This window comes from Balaenoptera ricei, chromosome 1, assembly GCF_028023285.1.
Source record: "Balaenoptera ricei isolate mBalRic1 chromosome 1, mBalRic1.hap2, whole genome shotgun sequence".
Classification (NCBI taxonomy): Eukaryota; Metazoa; Chordata; class Mammalia; order Artiodactyla; family Balaenopteridae; genus Balaenoptera; species Balaenoptera ricei.
In genome coordinates this window covers 26,718,326-26,738,296 of record NC_082639.1, presented here as the reverse complement: position 1 = coordinate 26,738,296, position 19,971 = coordinate 26,718,326, and the positions used below count along the sequence as shown (strand labels likewise).

At 44.3% G+C, this 19,971-nt stretch overlaps 1 protein-coding gene across 1 annotated transcript in view; it reads left to right on the top strand.

The window, feature by feature from the left end:
* Positions 1-19,971, top strand: part of CSMD2 (CUB and Sushi multiple domains 2) — a 658,022-nt gene that overhangs the window by 546,356 nt on the left and 91,695 nt on the right. The window contains exons 42-46 of the mRNA XM_059896727.1: positions 2,476-2,664; positions 6,296-6,473; positions 7,497-7,642; positions 17,265-17,345; positions 17,845-17,958. Coding sequence (XP_059752710.1) covers positions 2,476-2,664; positions 6,296-6,473; positions 7,497-7,642; positions 17,265-17,345; positions 17,845-17,958 — 708 coding nt within the window. The remainder of the gene's footprint in view (positions 1-2,475; positions 2,665-6,295; positions 6,474-7,496; positions 7,643-17,264; positions 17,346-17,844; positions 17,959-19,971) is intronic.

Genomic DNA, 19,971 nt, shown 5'->3' with positions numbered 1-19,971 from the left:
TTTTTTTTTTTTTTTCATCTTTTAATTAATTTTTATTGGAGTATAGTTACTTTACAGTATGTTGTGTTAGTTTCTACTGTACAGCAAAGTGAATCAGCTGTACGTATATATATATCCCCTCTTTTTTGGATTTCCTTCCCATTTAGGTCACCACAGAGCATTGAGTAGAGGTCCCTGTGCTATATACAGTAGGTTCTCATTAGTTATCTATTTTATACATAGTAGTTTGTCTATGTCAATCCCAATCTCCCAATTCATCCCACTCCCCCTTTCCTCCTTGGTATCAATACATTTGTTCTCTACATCTGTGTCTCTATTTCTGCTTTGCAAATAAGTTCATCTGTATCACTTTTCTAGATTTCACATGTAAGCGATATTATACGCTATTTGTTTTTCTCTTTCTGACTTACTTCACTCTGTATGACAGTCTCTAGTTCCATCAACCTCTCCCTTTGAAGCTTCCTCTGGTGGAATGGGCTCTGAGACTTCTCTCCATGTGAAAGCAGTCCTGGTACCCTCACTTCAGGGTCTCTCTTTGTGAAAAACCCAGCTCCTTCCGCTGGAGACAATTCCTGTAAGAGAGACCCAGCTTCTCTCCTCCAGGCTGCTTCTGGCTTCTCACGAGGCCTCGGTCTTCAGGCTCCTCCCCATTGTGGGGTCCCCCTGTTCCCACTGAGGCTTCTCTTTAAAAGCCCAGCTTGGACTTCCCTGGTGGTGCAGTTGTTAAGAATCCGCCTGCCAATGCAGGGGACATGGGTTTGAGCCCTGGTCCAGGAAGATCCTACATGCCGCGGAGCAACTAAGCCTGTGCACCACAACTACTGAGCCTGCACTCTAGAACCCGTGAGCCACAACTACTGAGCCCACGTGCCACAACTACTGAGCCCATGTGCCGCAACTACTGAAGCCCATGCACCTAGAACCCATGCCATGCACCACCACAACAGAAGCCACCACAATGAGAAGCCTGCTCACCGCAACGAAGAGCAGCCCCCACTCACCTCAGCTAGAGAAAGCCTGCACGCAGCAATGAAGACCCAATGCAGCCAAAAATAAATAAATAAATAAATAAAATATTTTACAAAAAAAAAAAAAACCCAATTCATCCATTCAGTCACCTCCCTGAGCTACAGGCTCCCTGCTTCTACTAAGACTTTATTTGCCAAATCGCCCAGACCCTCTGCTGCTAACAGAGCCATGTTCCCTTTGGCTGACCAGCCCACCCACTCTCTCTAGAACTGCTCGATTTTTCAACACAGCCAACTACTTGATGATATCCAGTGAAACCTGCCCAGTTCTTCCCACAGAGACCTCCCTGCACGATACTGGAAGGAAATACATAATAGCCACCGTCACAGAGGGAGAACTTCGCAATGGCGCTCTCATGATGACTGTTATTTATGTTGTTATTGCGCGTGATGAGTGCACCGGCTTGCATGCAGCACTCACTGGGTCTCAGCTCCTCCCCCTGAGAATTTCCACTATTGGAATGCTCCCTCTCCGCCCATGGCTGACTTTCTGTCTGGTGGGCCCAGTTACTGTGCAATTAAGTGAAGGCTCTGCTCTGTGGCATACTCAGCAGATCCCTCAACGACTGCTCCCCGTGGGCCAGGACTCAGCCGCTCTCATTAAGGAGTGTGAGGCAGGCACACTCATACTCAGGGAAGCAACTTCCTTGTTCTTTGGAGGGACTTTTCCCCCAGCTATTCTGTCCTTTGCCACAGGTTTGGCTTCCTCCCACCCCATTTCTTCCTTCCTGATGGGCTCTCATTTCTCAGAGTTAGAAGGGCCCCACTCATGTCCTCACCTGACCACTTCCCATGTTTTTGACCCTGGTGGTTGAATGAGGTCAGCAACAGGAAAGAGCGGAGGTCAATGCTGAGCCCCAATGAGGTGCTCAAAGAATAATCGTTCACAAATGTGAAATAGATAGCTAGTAGGAAGCAGCTGCATTGCACGGGGAGATCAACTCGGTGCTCTGTGACCACCTAGAGGGGTGGGATAGGGAAGGTGGGAGGGAGACGCAAGAGGGAGGAGATATGGGGATATATGTATACGAATAGCTGATTCACTTTGTTATACTGCAGAAACTAACACAACATTATAAAGCAATTATACTCCAGTAAAGATGTTAAAATAAAAAAAGCCTTGTCTTCCTTGGGTCCCCTACTCCCATGGAAACAATAATAACAGATAGCATTGATTACGTTCTCACCATGTGCCGGGACTGTGCAAAGAGCTGTGTACATTTGATCTTACTGGATTCTCACAATAACCATTTTCTAAATAAGAAAACAAAGGCATAGAGAACTTAAATCATTTGCCCAAAGCCAATAGCTAGAAAATGAGGAAGGCCCATCTGAGTCCATGTCTTGGTTCTCCACCACTATGCTAACTCCCTGGTATGCCTATATTCTGGTCAGGGAGAAAATGCCCAGAGAGAAGAAAGTAACCTTCTCTCGTGATCTTTTCCAGCCTATGAACTTCAAGAGTGCCCAGACCCAGAGCCCTTTGCGAACGGCATTGTGCGGGGAGCTGGCTACAATGTTGGGCAGTCGGTGACCTTCGAGTGCCTCCCAGGGTATCAGCTGATGGGCCACCCTGTCCTCACGTGTCAACACGGCACCAACCGGAACTGGGACCACCCCCTGCCCAGGTGTGAAGGTATGTCCCTCCCTCATCCCTGGTGATTCTTTTTAGGGACACTGATCCAGGGCAGTCCCAGCCTCCACGTGCCTGCTCCATGGGATCACCCGTGCTGGGAGGTCCTGGCAAACTTTGTCCATCCTGTTTCCATACAGATGAGACCAAGCCTATCCAGGAAGAGGGTCCTGGGGACAGAGTTCTGGGCCAGCACTAGGGAGGACCTGGAGGAGATGTGGGTCACCACCAAAGGAATCCATACTCAGCCCTTGGGAATAGCCAACCTCATGGGTTAGATGTCCCCAGTCAGAAGGGAAGACACTGATGTGCTGAGGGGTAGAGAGAGGCAATCATGGCACTTTCCTAAAGGGAGAAGAGAACAAGGAAATTCTTGTTCCTCTCTTCACACCTCCCAGCTTACTCTCCCTCTCCTACACGAGCCTAGAGAGATCTGAGTTGATGATATCAGGGAGCTAGAGGTGGCACTTCCCTGGGTCTTCATTAATCAGAACCAAGATGGAGGAGGACCAAGAGGTCATGTTGTCCCTACCCCTGTCTGCACACCTCAGTTCCATTTTCCTTCCTTTTCCTGGAGGAGAAGCTGGGATTTGTCTTGAAAGGGGAAAATATGGCAGGAGGACAGTATAGTCCAGGAGAAAGCACCCCAGTTCCAGAATCAGACCGCCCTGGGCTTCCTCTCTGAACCACTTCACCTCTCTGACCTCCAGTTTCTTCCTTAGTACAATGGAGCTTCTCACCTCTGCTTCGTAAGAGCTGAGAGGGTTGCAAGATGGCTCATGTAAAGCGCTCAGCACAGTACCTGGCCCAAAAACGATGAGCTGGAAGTATTAACTCTCCATAGATAAAGAGACCTTGTTTGCACAACTGAGCTGTTCTGGTGTTGGAATATAAGATCATAATCTCTAAAACTATTCAACTTCTAGTTCGTTTTTCAGATTTTCAAAACCATCCTCGTGTATAACCAGTCCATCATTCTGGGATTGTTGGCTGGTCACCTGCTGTATGACAAGCTTCATTGTGGATTTTTGTTCCCTTTTGGCATCACAGGAGAGAGGAACGAGCAGTGCTTCCTCCATCAGACATCTTGAGCCACAATCCCTTCTCCCTCCTAAGAAAGTTCTTCCCTTAGCTTCTTTTATTTATTTATTTATTTATTTATTTATTTATTTATTTATTTATTTATTTTTGGCTGCATTGGGTCTTCGTTGCTGTGCACGGGCTTTCTCTAGTTGCGGTGAGCGGGGGCTACTCTTTGTTGCAGTGCGTGGGCTTCTCATTAGGGTGGCTTCTCTTGTTGTGGAGCATGGGCTCTAGGTGCGTGGGCTTCAGTAGTTGTGGCATGCGGGCTCTAGAGCGCAGGCTCAGTAGTTGTGGCACGTGGGCTTAGTTGCTCCGCGGCATGTGGGATCTTCCCGGACCAGGGCTCGAACCCGTGTCCCCTGCATTGGCAGGCAGATTCTTAACCACTGTGCCACCAGGGAAGCCCTCTTCCCTTAGCTTCTTAGACGCCATCTTCTCTTGCTTTTCCAATTACCTTTCTGCCTGTGCCAACTTTTTGGTCATCTATTTCTTTGTCCCTTAAGTGTTGCTGTCCTTTGAATTTTTTTCCCAGACTGTCTTCTTTCCCTCACATCTCCAAATGCCATCTGTATCTGCAACCTTTATCTCTTTCCTGAGTTCTTCACCTGTACATCCAATTCCTTACTGAATATCTTCTCCTATCCAGAGGCATCTAAATCCCAGCGTGTTCAAAAGGGAAGTCATCGTCCTTCTGCCTTTACATTGAGATCCTCATCTCGTGAAGGGTGCCTCTAGTACCCTGGTTATTCAGCCTTCAATTTGGGCAGCCTCCCTCTCCCTTATCCGACCTAGTCACCAAGTCTTGCTAATTCCACATCCTAATTGCCCTTCAAATGCATCCACTTCTCTCTGTGTGCTGCCTCCACCTTAATCCAGGCCACTTAGATGAGGCTCGTCACTGGGCTCCCAGCCTTCAGTCTGTGTTCCTCAATCCACTTTTCACAGTGTAGTGAGGGTGAGCCTTTGAAACCATTCATGTACGCCAGACACTGCCCTGCTCAGAAGCTAGCAAGGCGTCCCCATCTCCCTTGGGGTAATGTCCAACCCCCTTGGGGTAGCACACGGTGTGCCTCAGGGCCTGGTCCCTACTTACCTCCGCCTGTTCTCCACTCTCTCAGACTTTACGCTCCAGCTCAGCTGAAATACTTTCCATTTTCACCATGTGCCGTCCTCTTCTGCCCCTGGTTCTGAGCGCGTGCTGGTCCCTTCTTATAGAACATTGCTCTTCTCTCCTGCCTTACCTGTTTAGCCCTTGTCATCCCTCAGGTCTGAGTCTAAATGTGAATTCTGCCAGGACTCCCTCACCCCCTCACAGGACCAGATGAGGGGCTCCCCCAAATGTTCTGTGGCACTCCATGTTGATGGCGTGCTCCACCCTGGGCTGGAGATGCCGGTACACTTAGCTGTGTCCCAGGGCACTCTCAGTTCCCTGGGACACACTCACAGATCAGAATCATGTGCCGTGGTATCCTTGCTGTCCTTTGCCTCCCCTGGCCATGCCTGGCACCGAATGGAGGTTCAGTACATGGAGGAGGGATGGCATGCCCATGTGCACCAGCTTCAGGATGCGTTCACATTCGCAGGAACCCTGGCCGCCGCTTGGAGGCATTGGGACTCTCTTCTCAGCCAGGTCCGGCCCCATCCATATCTCTGCGTGATGACCCATGCCAACCAATACACTCATTATTCTGGACCAGGGTTTTTTTTGTTTTGGGGTTTTTTTTGCCCAGAACCGCTTTTTATTCTCCTCCATGGTGATTAACTCCAAATACCATGGAGACTTCCAGGACGCTTTATACCCCTGCCTAAAACCTAGATCAGAGTGAGTCTAAGCGTAAGTTTGCTCTGGGGAGACAGAAGATAGGGAGAGAAGATCATGGCTATGCAGCACATGCCTCCTCCGTGAGCTAGCACTGGCTGAGCATTTTACACGGAGCAGTTCATCTGATTGCCACCACGATCCTATGAGGGGGGAAATCTTAGTCCCATTTTATAGGTGAAGAAAGAGAGGCTACACTTATCTAGTCAATTATCTAGTCAATTAATGGTTTAGCCATAATTTGAACCCAGCCATAGCCTCACCACAAGAATCTGCAACTCTTAGGTCAAGACCAAAAGTACCATTCCAAGAATCTCAGAATAAAAAGAGAAAGAAAGAGATACTATCATAATTTCTTACCTCTTCCCAGCAGCAGTACTGAAGCCCTGACTCTAGTATTCCTAGGAAAGGAGAGGGGGTAGCTTTGGTGTGTCCTTCCTTCTGGACAGGTCTCTTCCACAAGAAAGAGAAAGAGGGGGGCCAGGGGCTGAGGCAGGCCCACAGAGGACCTGCACTGAAGATGGAGGGCCACTCGGGCTGTGGTGTGTTGGGAACAGCAGGGAAAGCCAGGCCTGGCCCTCCCTCAGCCCCATCTCCTCTCCCCATCCCGCCCAGCCTCCTGGAGCAGGATGATTCATGCTGGGGGCTGGGACTGCATCAGGATGTCATCTGAATTCTCAGGGGGGAGGTGATCTCCAGCACTCATCTGTGTTTGTGTCCTCTCCCTGGCAGTGCCCTGTGGCGGGAACATCACCTCTTTCAACGGCACTGTGTACTCCCCGGGCTTTCCCAGTCCCTACTCCAGCTCCCAGGACTGTGTCTGGCTGATCACCGTACCCATTGGTCACGGCATCCGCCTCAACATCAGCCTGCTACAGATGGAGCCCTCTGGAGACTTCATCACCGTCTGGTAGGACCAGCTGCCATGTCAGCAGCCAATGAGAAAGGGGCACTAACTGGGGTCTAAACTGGGTCACCCATCTATTTGTCCAGAATACCACGAGCAGAATGGTTTTAAATGGCTGTCAGCCTCTTGGGTCTCAGATAAACATAGTGGAATGAGGACTTAGCTTCAATTAGCCTTTTTGACTCCTTGGAGGGAAAGGAATGGCAAGACAGTGGTTCCCAACCTGGAGTCCTGCTGGGGGTCAGTCAAAGTACCAACGGGTGTGGGAATGGGAAAGGGCGTAGATGGGCAGACTTTTCTCAGTATTTCCAGAGTCCAAACCAAAAGTCTACATTTACCTAAGATAAGCTACCTGAACTAATGAAAGAGCTTTGGAGTGGAATTTTGTGAAATCCCACTGGTCATCTCATGCTGAGCCAGTGCTGACCACAGAACTGTCCGCAGTGAGAGAAATATTCCATATCTGTGAGGTCCAATATGGCAGCCACTCTACATGTGACCATTGAGCACTTGAATGTGACTAGAGTGACTGAGGAGCTGATTTTTAAACTATTAAAGTTTAAATAATTTAAAAGTAAATAGTCCCATGTAGCCTAGTGGTTACCAAACTGGCCAGCTCAGCTCTGAGTTATATAGTTAGCGTATCTTGAGTTAATTTTAAAATGGAAATGTGAATTATTACTTGATAGGTGCAGTTTCCTAGACAGCTTTTTTTCCAAACCACTGAATCTTTGGACAAAGATATAATTTAAACATTTCTTTGTTTGGAGGTTCTGGGAATCAGCAGCAGATAGTGGGATTCTCTTCTCAAAATTTCCAGGGCTGGATAACTGTCACCTGACTGCCCTGGATTGATTTCTCACTTAGCTTCCAGAAAATGGCTAAGAACAAATGGGAGGGACTGGATAAGGTTCCAGGGAAGGCAACACAGGGATGTCTCTCTGCTCACTGAAGGCCGCTGACACACCAGGTGGAACAGGTAGGCATGGTGACCCGTGACGTGCAGGACCTTCTTTCCTGTTGCAGGGATGGGCCGCAGCAGACGGCCCCACAGCTCGGAACCTTCAGCCACAGCTTGGCCAAGAAGACACTGCACAGCTTATCCAACCAGGTCCTGCTCAAGTTCCACCGTGATGCGGCTGCGGGTGGGATCTTCGCCATAGCTTTCTCCGGTCAGTATGGAAGCCTGGGATGGGGCGGGGCAGACTCTCAAGTCCTGGGCTTGACTCCTGGCTCCCGCGTTTGCCAGCTGTGGGACTTGGAAGAGTAACATAGCTTCTCCGCCTCGGTGTCCTCAGGGTTATGAGAATTCAATGTGTAGGGTATGTGAGAGCTCCCAGCACAGAGCTCCATAAATGTGAGTCTTCCTTCCCCTCCACGCTAGCAGGGCGGAGAGGCCCATGACGCTCATCCTTGGCACCAAGTTCAAGTTCAGAGGCAGCAGGGTGAGGCTTCTTTCTTATCCATCATTCACACCAGCTCCCTGGCTGGGCTGTCCCTTTACCTGTGCCCCACCCTGTCCCTCAGCACATTCTAGAGGCTTGTCCCACTCCAGAGGAATCCAGGGCCTCTGTCGACCCCACAGGAACTACTGTGCACAGACAGAATCAGGGAGAATTCAAGTAGAGGAGCATGAACAATTCAGGGTGCATCTGTCCTTATCGACAGCCTACTTTCTTCTAAAAGTCCAAGGTTATGGACCCAGGTATTTCCTCATTTTTGTTATAGTGGACACAGCATAGAAAAACTTATAAAAAGTTCTCCGTGGGCTTGTGCCCAGCCATGAAATAACCCCCCTTGTTTACAATTTGCAGAACATTGCATCTATTTGGACTGGAAATCAGGAAGGCTTGACTTTATTCCTGGCGCCACCTCAAGTCAATGTCTGACCTTGTGTAGGTCTCTCCCCAGCTTGAGAGCTCAGTTTCTTCACCTGTGGAATGAGGGGCTTGGAGTTAGTGACCTCTAAGAATTCTGTGAGGTAGTTAAGCAGCTATTATTACCCCCAATTTACAAATGAGGAAATGAGGGCCAAGGAAGGCAGGAGGGCCTACCCAAATTGCATGGCTATAATTGGGAGGAGAAGCCAGTCCTTGTAGCTCTGCACTGACTGCTCCAGTGGGACCGCACGGTGTTACTGCCTCACACGTGCATTTATAGAAACATGAATGCATTCAGCCCTAAGTCCTTGGGAGAGTTAGTGATATCGAGACAGAAAGAGACAGAAACAACATTGTTGAGAGCATCGGAAGCTCCAGCCGCTGTCCCCAAGGAGCTTGGGCCCAGGTGAGCATGATATGGAGATGAGAAACCCACCATCTCAATCTGCCTTGGTACCCACACCCCTCGTGTTGGGCACACTTCTCACCCCATTAATGGGACCCAGGTCTTGAAGGCTATGTCATTCTGACTCCATGTGACTTGTCCATAGAGTGATAGAGTGTGGACTCCAGAGTCACACAGACTTGGGTTCAAATCTCTGCCACATATTAGCTATGTGACTGTGGGTCTGTCGTTTACCTTTCTGAGCCTCGTTTTCATTATCCACAAAATGGGAATCATATCAGTACCTAACCTCACAGAGTTAAATGAAATCATGCATGGGAATGCCTACCTGTAGGCACAGAGTAGAAAAGGTACTCAATAAATGGCAGTGTTAATAATAATTATCATCATTATCATGATCATCATTATTATTATATTTAGAGATTAACAGGATCCATATGAAATCACCTCAGTCCTAGGCCAGATCTCTGGTCCCTGCTCTTGAGCATTCACCTGCGCCAGGACCAGGTGAAGGAGGCCCAGCCCTGCCCTGGGGCGTCCTTGTTCCCGAGTTCTCCTGAGTAAGTCTGCCCAGGAGAGCACTTGCTTCTGTGTGTGTCCTGGCCACTGTGCCCCTGATGCCCTCAGATGAGACATGAGACCCTTAGGTGCTTGCTCAGACCATGGTCCAAGGCCTCATTGACTAGAGAGCAGACAAGGGCCTGGGCGAGAGGATCTACTGCTAACCCAGGCCAACGGGCTTGGGTGGGACAGGCTCTTTGCAAGGGGCCGAGTGAGCAAGCAGGCACATTCCACCCACTCATAGGGCTTTTGATAAATTGTGGAATATGGCAATGTGTAAAAATTGTGTGTAACATACGTGTGCCATTTAAAGAAGAAGAATAAGATGAACACCCATCGCTGAGCCTAAGAAAAAAAACACCAGTGCCTTTGAAGCCCCTGTGCACCACCTCCAACACGTTCCCCCTGCCCGAACCCCAGAGTTAACCACGGTCCTGAATTTTCTGTTAACCATTCATTGCTTTGCATTATAATTTTACTCCATAGGTGTATGTCTCCAAAAATATATACTGTTTCATTTCACATGTTATTTCTGTTATGTAAATAGAATTGTTCAAGAAGTGTTCTTCTGTGACCTGCTTTTTTCACTCAAAATTAAGCTTTTGAAATTCATGCGGATGCATGTGACTAGATTTAGTTCATTTTTCAATGCCGTGTAGTATTCCATTGCGTGAAAATAGTGATTTATCTAGTCTACTGTTAATAGGCATTCAAGTTATTTTAGTTCAAACAATATGAGCATTGTTGTACATTCCTTCTTGTGGACAAGAGTTTCTCTAGGGTACATGCCTGTGTGGAATTGTGAGGTTGTAAGTATTCACATATTCAGTTTTACTAGGTAATGCCAAATTGATCGCACAAAGTAGTTATAACAATTTACACTCTTCCTAGCAACAGAGGTAGAGCTTCTGTTGCACTACATCCTTGCAAACACTGGGCTTTATTGGACTTTTAAATTTTTGCCAACCTGGTGGGTAGCATTTCACTTTTATGTTGAAGATGAGGATGAGCATCCTTTCATATCTTCATTGTCTATTCATGCTTCCTGCTCTGTGAAATGCCTGCTCCCCATACAGCTTTCTTCCCCCAAGAAGAGATAACAAACAAGTAAGTAGACAAAATCTTTGCAATTTGTAATACGTGCTATGAAAGATACAAGTAAGATAGCAAATGAAAAGGTAGAGAATCTACTTCATGGAGAATAATTGGGGGAAATGTGTCTTAAGAGTTGGTATTTGAGACTAGAACTAAAGAAAAAGAAGGAGGCTGACTTGCAAAGAGCAGGGATTGGGAATGGGATGGGGGAAAGAATGTTTGCCTTTTTATAGCCAAACGTTAGCCCTAAATAAATTTCCTGTCATATAAGAATCAAAAAGAAGAAAAATACCTTAAGGAGACTTATGGCAATGTTCTACAGTATTTTTTTTTTTTTAATGACAAAATAGGATTAGAATTGCAGAGAAAAATGCCCTTGGAAACGTATAGTTTAGGAAATAGAAGCAAACTTTGGAAAGCATCTGCTTCCAGCATAAGAGTCTAGGTAACATGGACTCCAAATAAGAGCTATCTGGCTGAGAGGTTAATAAAAGGGGAAATCATACCCCACCTGATAGGATGCAGTGAGAAGGACCCAGCATCACTTCTGTAATCGTCCCATCAAAGATGTACAACCTGAATCTAATCATGAGGAACCAGACAAACCTAAATTGAGGGTAATGTATGTAATACAGTGTTACATACTAGAAATTAACTGGCATATAATTTTCAAAAGTGTAAAAGTCAGGAAGGTCAAGGAAAGACTTTAGAACTGTTGCAGACTAAAGGAGACTAAGAAATATGACAACAAAATGCAACGTATGCTTCTGAACTGGATGCGTTTGCTATTAAAGACTTTATTGAGACAAGTGGTAAAACTTGGATGGAATATAAGGATTAGGTGGCAGTAACATAGTGTTAATTTCCTCCTTTGGTGCTTATATTGTGGTTATGTGGGAGAATGTGCTTGTTTATAAGAAATACATGCTAAAATATTCTGTGGTTATAGGGCATCATGTTGGCAACTTAATTTTCAACTGGTTCATGAGAAAAGTTTTGTGTACTATACTTCCAACTTTTCCTACACCCGTGTGATTGTTTTAAATTAAAAATTTTATTTACGAGGGGCGCTAGCTATAAAAAAGAAGGTTTAAAAGCAATGCAATTGCACAGTTTAAATTGGCATACGAACCAGCAAAGAGCAGAACTGACGCCGTAGAAAAACAATTCAGAGATGTGGAGGACAAATCAGAAAAGCTCCACATGAAGAGGAAAAAGGACAAGGACTTGAAAATGATAAAGAAGATGGTAAATAAAGAGATCCAGGGACCAAAGAACCAACGTACTGATAATAAGTATTTATGAGTAGAAGAACCTGATGGATAGAATAGAAATAATAAAATAAAACTTTTCTGAGATGAAGGAAAATCTGTGCATATAGGATAAAAGAGCTCACTGTATACCAGGAGAGATCAAAAACAGCCTGGCAAGTTTTCCAAATTATAAGGATGAAGGGTGGAGGAGAGCTACTAGAATCCAGGCTGAGAAAATCAACTACAAGGAGCCAAAATCAACAATTCTCAGATTAATTATATTTGGCATTTAATTCCAGAAAATAAAGGAGGCATTTGTAGAGATGTTCAAGAAAAAAAAAATTGTTGGGCAAGAGACAGTCATTTGCAGATATCCAAGAGCTTAAAATTAGTGTCAACCAAAGTCTCAATTTGAATTGTTACTCAAGGATGTAGCCATCCAACAAAGGATGAACCAGTAACTCAATATAGGGAAGTTGTATAAAAGAAAAGATAAAAATGGGAAGCATTGATTAATCTACCATGGAGGTGGAATCAATAGATATTATTCAATTATTGATTTTATAATTAGGAAAAGAAGGGTTCCAAGTATATATTTTAGTCATTAATAAATTAAAAATCAACTGTAGTACTTCCAAATTGCTAAAAGAAAAAAATGAAGCAAAATACAATTCACATATAAAAGGAAGGAAAACTGTAGAAACAGAGATACAGAAAACACAGAATAAGCACAAAATAAAATAGTTCAATTATTATGACAAATACAAATTTATTAAAGCCCAATTCCCTATTAAAAATACAGACTCTTAAATTAGGTTGAACACAATATAACTAGATTTTCCATACCAGGAATACAACTAAGACAATACGACAGCTTTAAAATAAAAGGCTGGGTGGTGACATATTTGGCAAACACAGCAGTAACAATCAAAGAAAAGAGTAGAATTCAAAGCAAAAAGCATGCCATGGAAAAAGTGGATTCTTTCATATTAGAGAATAATCTGTAATGAGAATTTTTAAATGATAAGCCTATTGGGAAGGTTACAGGGAGCAGTCCACTTAGTGGTGGGCAGGCTGAGAATATGTATCAGAAGGTCAGCACAGTGTGATTAACTGCAGTGGAACTATTTTCAGGTGTCTGCCCAGCTCATGATGCTGTCCTTAACAGCCCCTCTCATGTGGGCACCTGTCAGCTATGTTTGCACATTGTGACTCCCCTCCACATACATCCCCAACCCCAGAAACAGTAGCTGGAAATAAAGGTGGGCACCTGACCTGACTCCAGCAGAGATAATCAGATGCTCTCTTTTGGGAACTTGAAATTGAACCTGAGAGATTCTGCTTCTGCCTGGACTCGTCTCCTGAAGAGAGAAGATACAAATCCAGGAGCAATGGATTGCCTGTCTTCTACCGTCCAAGGAGACTGAGAAATAGAAAAGCCCTGTGTGCAGAAACAGAATCACTGAGACACATGGGAAAGTTCCCTGGGTTCCTGGTGGCCCTTCAGTTCCTTGTCCTCTACCTTTATGAAGTCTGGCTACAAATCCACCCTTGGGTTCACTCTTCTCGAAGAGGCTTCTTTTGCTTCTTCTACCCTGAGTTGATTTATGTTACTTACACCCAGGTTTCCTAATTAACAATGATCTAGGACCCACCAATCCTACTTCTGGAAATTGTTCAAAAATATGTGTATAAAGATATTCCTCGAAGTGCTATTTATAACAGGTAAATTAGAAACAATCCAAACATAAAATAATAGGAGATTAGGTGTGCAAATTGTGACACACACACACACAAATGGAGGAAAATATAGTCATTAAAAATCATTCATGTAGAATACAATTCATTGATTAAGGCAAATGTTTATTTTATATTGTTTATATTGTTAAACTGATATTTTGGGGCTCAGATAACTAAAGGATGCTGTGATTATGGACCCCTAACCTAGACCACAGCCACCCCTCCTTGTGAGGTTCTTGAGAAAGAGATATATACAGGGAATAATGGCAAAGGAAGGCATTTTAATATTAGCTGGGCTTGAACCCTAAATCCAAATGCAGAGCCTAGAGTCATCGGGTAAACTGAACTGAACCAAGTGAACTGCATTTTTCCCTAAGCTAATTTGGCTTTTTTTTTTTTTTAACATCTTTATTGGAGTATAATTGCTTTACAATGATGTGTTAGTTTCTGCTTTATAACAAAGTGAATCAGTTATACATATACATATGTCCCCATATCTCTTCCCTCTTGCGTCTCTCTCCCTCCCACCCTCCCTATCCCACCCCTCTAGGTGGTCACAAAGCACCGAGCTTATCTCCCTGTGCTATGCGGCTGCTACCAAACGTAAAATAGATAGCTCGTGGGAAGCAGCTAATTTGGCTTTAAAAGCTTTAGAGATAAGGCCAATTCAACACACCCATCAGCATGAGGAAGAACGTATCCAGAGTGTCAGTGGGAAAGAATTCCATGTTCAATGAATGACCCACAATGACTACCGCTGAGCTGACGGCTGCATGACATAAGCAAATGAGCCCTGCCCACTAGTTAGCATGTTAACACATAATGGAGTCTAAGCTGTATCAGTGCCTCACCCCCCAGGGGAACAAGGGGGATGGAGACCAAAGGAAACAGGAGTCTTGAATGGCCCCCTGCCCTAGAGTTCTGCAGCAATAACATGGTAGATGCAGTGTGTGGGGGGGGGTGGGGGAGGGAGGGGAGTTATCTGTAAAATATCAAAAGTCATACAACAAAATGCTAGCAATGGCTATGCGCAGGTGGTGGGACTTGGGGAATTTTTGTTTTATTGCTTTTCAGTATTCCACCAGCTTTCTGCATTGAGCAGAAATTTGTAATTTTTTAAAAGTTAATTTTTAAAATGTAATGGGAAATCACCCGATCAAACAAATAACCACAAACTATAAAATATCCACACTGTGTTTAGGTGGAGATTTCTTTTATTGATTTTTTTTCTGGGAAAGTTAAGTGTGTCCTAGAAGGTTTTAGAAGGTATGTTTTAAAGGTAAGCACGAGGCTGAGAATGGAAGGAATCAAATTTTTTTAAGCTCTGTAAAGGAAAACATAGAGAATTGGCTAAATAAACATTTAATGCTTGTACAAGTCAAAAGAGTGCCATAAATAGATGGGAGCAAATGACAAATTGGGAAATAATAGGCAAAGATCAATCTTAAATATATTGTACATAGAGTTTTTCAAATTTATAGGAAAAATAGAGGCAAAGGACATGAATAGAGAGTTAAAAAGAAAAATGCAAAGAGTCTATTAACATATGAAAAAAATATTTAGCCTAACTGGTTGTCAAATGCCAATAAAAGAAAAGAAGTGGTACTCTGCTGTCTATCGAGTTGACAAAGATTAAAATTGATGACTATTCCCCCCAGTGGCTCTAAGTTCTGTGAGGCAAGGACTGTGTCTCTTTACTCTTGCATCATCCACACCTAACACAGTGCCTGACCCAGGGCAAACCCTCAATAGATAATCATTAGATGGACCAGATGAAAGAAGAATGACAGCACCCAGGGTTGGAGAAACTGTCGTTCTGTGGACAGTATCTGTTGGAGCAATTTTCCTGGAAAGAAAAATGGAAATATGTATCAAACACAGGACTGGTCCTCCCTGATTTATGTTAAATCAAGATTAGACCTGTCTGGTAACCCCAAGAGGGCTTCATAAAGCTATGTGTCACTCAATATGACGTGTTTCAGTGGACACATCTGTAGAAAAAATTAAAGTTAAATCCTCAAAACATAATACAACATTTTAAATAAAACTACATGCAGGAGAAGTCTTAAGTTACATTCCAGATACGATTGGTAAAATGTCAGAATGCCACATGAACATTTGGACCAGGTGTTTCAGGTGCCATTGGCTCTGAGGTTATCACAGAGTGATGTTCACTGTGAAGGGTCCACCACCCAGCGCTGTCCCAAACACGTTCTCGCCATGCCTTTCGTATTTAACCTTTGTTTCTGCCTAAGGTTTCTGTCTCAAGCTGGAAAGTCTGCAATGTTCATGGTGCAGTATGCAATGCATAGAACTGCTGTTTTGTTACAAATGTACTAATCACTGGGTGATCATGAAGTGATGCTTTAAGTATTTACTTTCTAGCAGAGTGGTTTGTTGCATATATATAGGTATTTTGTAGTTTTCAGTACTTTTTGGGTCTTGGGTTATGCCTTATAATTTTTTCCCATTTAAAGTAATGGGAAATAGGCTCCTAGTAGCGTCTTGACACAGAATGTCTGATTTCCAGGAATGGATTATTGATGTTCAGTGGGAGATGCCTGTACTTTAAAAAAGTCATACACTCTAATCATTCCTAGTTTTATAAAAAGAAAAGACTTCATAAAAGATGCATATATAGAAGGATGTTCATCACAGTTTCACTTTAAATTGCAAAACTTTGGAAATCTAAATGGTTTACAATAGAGTATCTGTTAAATAAATTTTAGTAGATTATATGATTAAATCCTATGAAGTCATTTCAATCATACTTTTGAAGGAATGTGATGACATGGGAAAATTCTTGCAATATAATAGTAAGTGCACAAGGACCAACTCAAAGTATGTAACATGGTGCAAATTTTGTAAAAGAAAAATCTATGTGCAGAAAACATATACCCTAAGCATTTACAGTAAAGGGTTAACAGTGGTTATCTCTGAGAAGGCAATGGATGAGTTTAATTTTCCTCTTACTGTTCTCATAGAAAATCTCAGATTTTCTTTCATGATAATGTGTTACATTTGTAAATTTTTTAAAAAAATGCTATTTCAAAAAACAGCAAGGGTTGAAGTGACTTTGGAAATAATAACAGCAACAGCATTGGCAACAGCAGCTAACACATCCAGCACTCAACCACGTACCAGATAATGAAAGAAAGCCAAGTTATGAGCCCACCCTGAACTTTGCCTCGGTAACACCCTCCCGACACAGACCAGTCTCTACCCAGAGGGATGGCTTCTGGTTTAGAAAATCCACTGAAGCCAGAGTGTATAGCCAAAGGTCAGAAGAGAAACAAGCTGTCTTCGCTGGTCCCCCACGTAAGCCACACACAGCATTTAGATGCTGAGTAGTGGAAAGAATATGGGATTTGAGAGCAGCCAGACCTGGATTCAAATCCTGTCTGTGCCACTTACTTCCTGTGTGACCTTAGAGAAGTAACTGAAGCTTTCTGAATCTCAGCTTCCTCATAAGTAGAGTGAGAACATCTCGCAGGGGGATCAGCTATTGTGAGAATTCAAGGTGACAGTGGGTGAAAATGCTTGACGTATAGTAGGTGTTCAGTAAATGCTTCTCTCCCCTCCCTTCAGTGCTAGGCACCGTCACTGCCTCCTTAGATCCTCTCCTTTATTGTTAGTCTTGATATATGGTTCCTGGTTTTTGCATCAAAAGCAAATAAAAACAGATGGCAGCAGATAAGCAAAATAGTGCTTGGCTAATCTTGCCCGGTGTACAGATAAGTACTCGTTAATATCTGCTGTGTGGATGGATGAGTGAGAATGTGAAGCACTGAACAAATGAATGACCACGTGCCCCAAGAATGATGCTCTTACACCGACTTGTCTGCTTTTGTCTTTTCAGCTTATCCACTCACCAAATGCCCTCCTCCCACCATCCTCCCCAATGCTGAAGTTGTCACAGAGAATGAAGAATTCAACATAGGTAAGACCTCCCAAACCAGCAAGGATGGGGCTGGCGAGGATGGGCCGGGGAGGGGTGGGGCCTGGCCAGTGGGACTCATCTCCCCCTCCTGTCCGTGGAGAGAAACAATAGGCCCAGTGCAAGAGGGCTGATATTCTGTCAACTGAGTTTCACCCAAAATACAATCACTCTTCCTTTTAGCCATACGTAGCCAGAGGAGCTAGGAAAGCAGTTTTCCTCCATGATTCAAGTCAGGATGTTTTGAGAAATAAGTCCATGCAAGACACTCTAAAAAGTTCCTAGAATGTGGAACACTGTTAGGCCCAGAAGGCTGAGCTGTGAGAGGGGAGACACAGTCATGTGGGTCATTTGACTGGAGTTGAGCTAGTAATTTAGTCTGAACAGAACACAACCCGCCACTGATCGTCTTGCCTGGAAGTGGGTTCAAGCTACTAAGGGGTGCCAATCAGCCCTGCCCAGACTTCTCCAGGGAATCCCCATATTGGTCTCTCCTTGACAGGTGACATCGTACGCTACAGGTGCCTCCCTGGCTTTACCTTAGTGGGGAATGAAATCCTGACCTGCAAACTTGGAACTTACCTGCAGTTTGAAGGGCCGCCCCCAATATGTGAAGGTAATCACACCGAGCCATGCCTTGGAGTTCCTCCAAAACACCTCCCCTGTTTTCCTTCTCTCTATATTCCCAGTCCCTGCCCATGAAGCAAGAGGTCACTTGGTAAATGTTTGAATGAGTGAGTGAACAAGTGCTCTAGATAGGTTCTCTGCCCTGCTCCTAGGTCCGGGGCTGTGATTTGGCTGTAGTGGCCGCATTTATTTCTGTCTCCCTTTTTTCTAACTGACATTCCCTGGAAATGGCTGGAGGTTGTGGGACCTTGGTGGGAGTTGGGACTCACACCAACCTTGCCTTACTGGAGTGCAGGTGCGTCCAAAACCCTATGTGCTGAACTAGGCAACCGAGAAACCACAGTTGTCTTCAATCCACTGTGATGCCATGATGAAAATGAATGTGCTTCACCAAGTTATCCCAACTAAGACCAAAAACAATTCTTTCCACTCACGAGGCATCTGACCTGGGGCAAAATACCTAACTGTGCTGTGCCTCAGTTTTCTCATCTGTAAAATAAGGATAATGATATTACTTATGCCATGGGCTTGTTATGAGGAATTAAATGGGTCAGTAATGTAAAGCACTTTGGAAAACTATGCCTGGCACATAGTAACTGTTCAATGTGGATTATTATTATTGTTATTAGTTTTACTACTGCTTCTAGTGCTGTTGCTACCAACAGATATTTAGTAGCCTGTGGAGAAACAGGTCAGCTTCTCCTCCATCTCTAGGAAATCAAGAGTAGGAAGAATCTGCAATATGGATTATTAACGAGGAAGAGAGGGGCTACAAGCCCCCAGAATTAGGCTGCTGATACACTGAGAAATTCAGTATTTATTTCAGTTGAGCTGACCCACCCACATACCAAATGACCAGTCCCCAATAAAAGTGAACTTTCACCTTCATCTGCTCCAGAATCTCCTTAAATTGCTCCAGCCCAAGTTTCTCATCATCTCTGGCTCTGTTTCTATGTCTACATGGCTCCAGTCTTCCTGGCTTCACTCCCCATTCTCAGCCTTGTGCTTTCCTCTGGGACTTGGTGTCATACTTGGGCTTCCCAAGGTGTGACCCTTCATAGTCTTTTTTATAATAGCAGCTTGATCGGGATATAATTCATATACCATGCAACTCATCCACTTGAAGTGTATACTTCAATGGTTTTTAGTATATTCAGAGTTTTGCAACCATTATCACAATCAATTTTTTTTTAATTTATTTATTTTTGGCTGTGTTGGGTCTTCGTTTCTGTGCGAGGGCTTTCTCTAGTTGCGGCAAGCGGGAGCCACTCTTCATCGCGGTGCGCGGGCTTCTCACTGTCGTGGCCTCTCTTGTTGCAGAGCACAGCCTCCAGACGCGCAGGCTCAGTAGTTGTGGCTCACGGGCCTAGTTGCTCCGCGGCATGTGGGATCTTCCCAGACCAGGGCTCGAACCCGTGTCCCCTGCATTAGCAGGCAGATTCTCAACCACTGTGCCACCAGGGAAGCCCCACAATCAATTTTAAAACATTTTAATCACCCCCCAAAGAAATCCTGTCAGTTCCCACTTCTTTCCAGTCCCCTCAGTTCTAGGCAACCACCAAACTACTTTCTGTCTCTATGAATTTGCCTATCCTGGGTATTTCATATAAATAGAATCCTATGATGTGTGGTTTTTTGTGACTTCTTTCACGTAGCATAATGTTTTATAGGTTCATTCATGTTGTAGCATGTATCAGCACTTCATTCCTTTTTGTTGAAAATAATATTCCATTGTACCTATACCACATTTTGTTTATCCACTTATCATTGATGGACACTTGACTTATTTCCACTTCTAGCTATTATGAATAATGCTGCTATGAGCATTCATGTACAAGTTATTGGGTGAAACATATGTTTTCATTTCTCTTAGGTATGTATCTAAGAGTGGAATTGCTAGGTCATATGGTAACTCTATATTTAAACTTTTGAGGAACTGCCGGAGTATTCTCCACAGCAGATGAACCATTTTCTATTCCCACCAGCAGTGTATGAGGGTTTC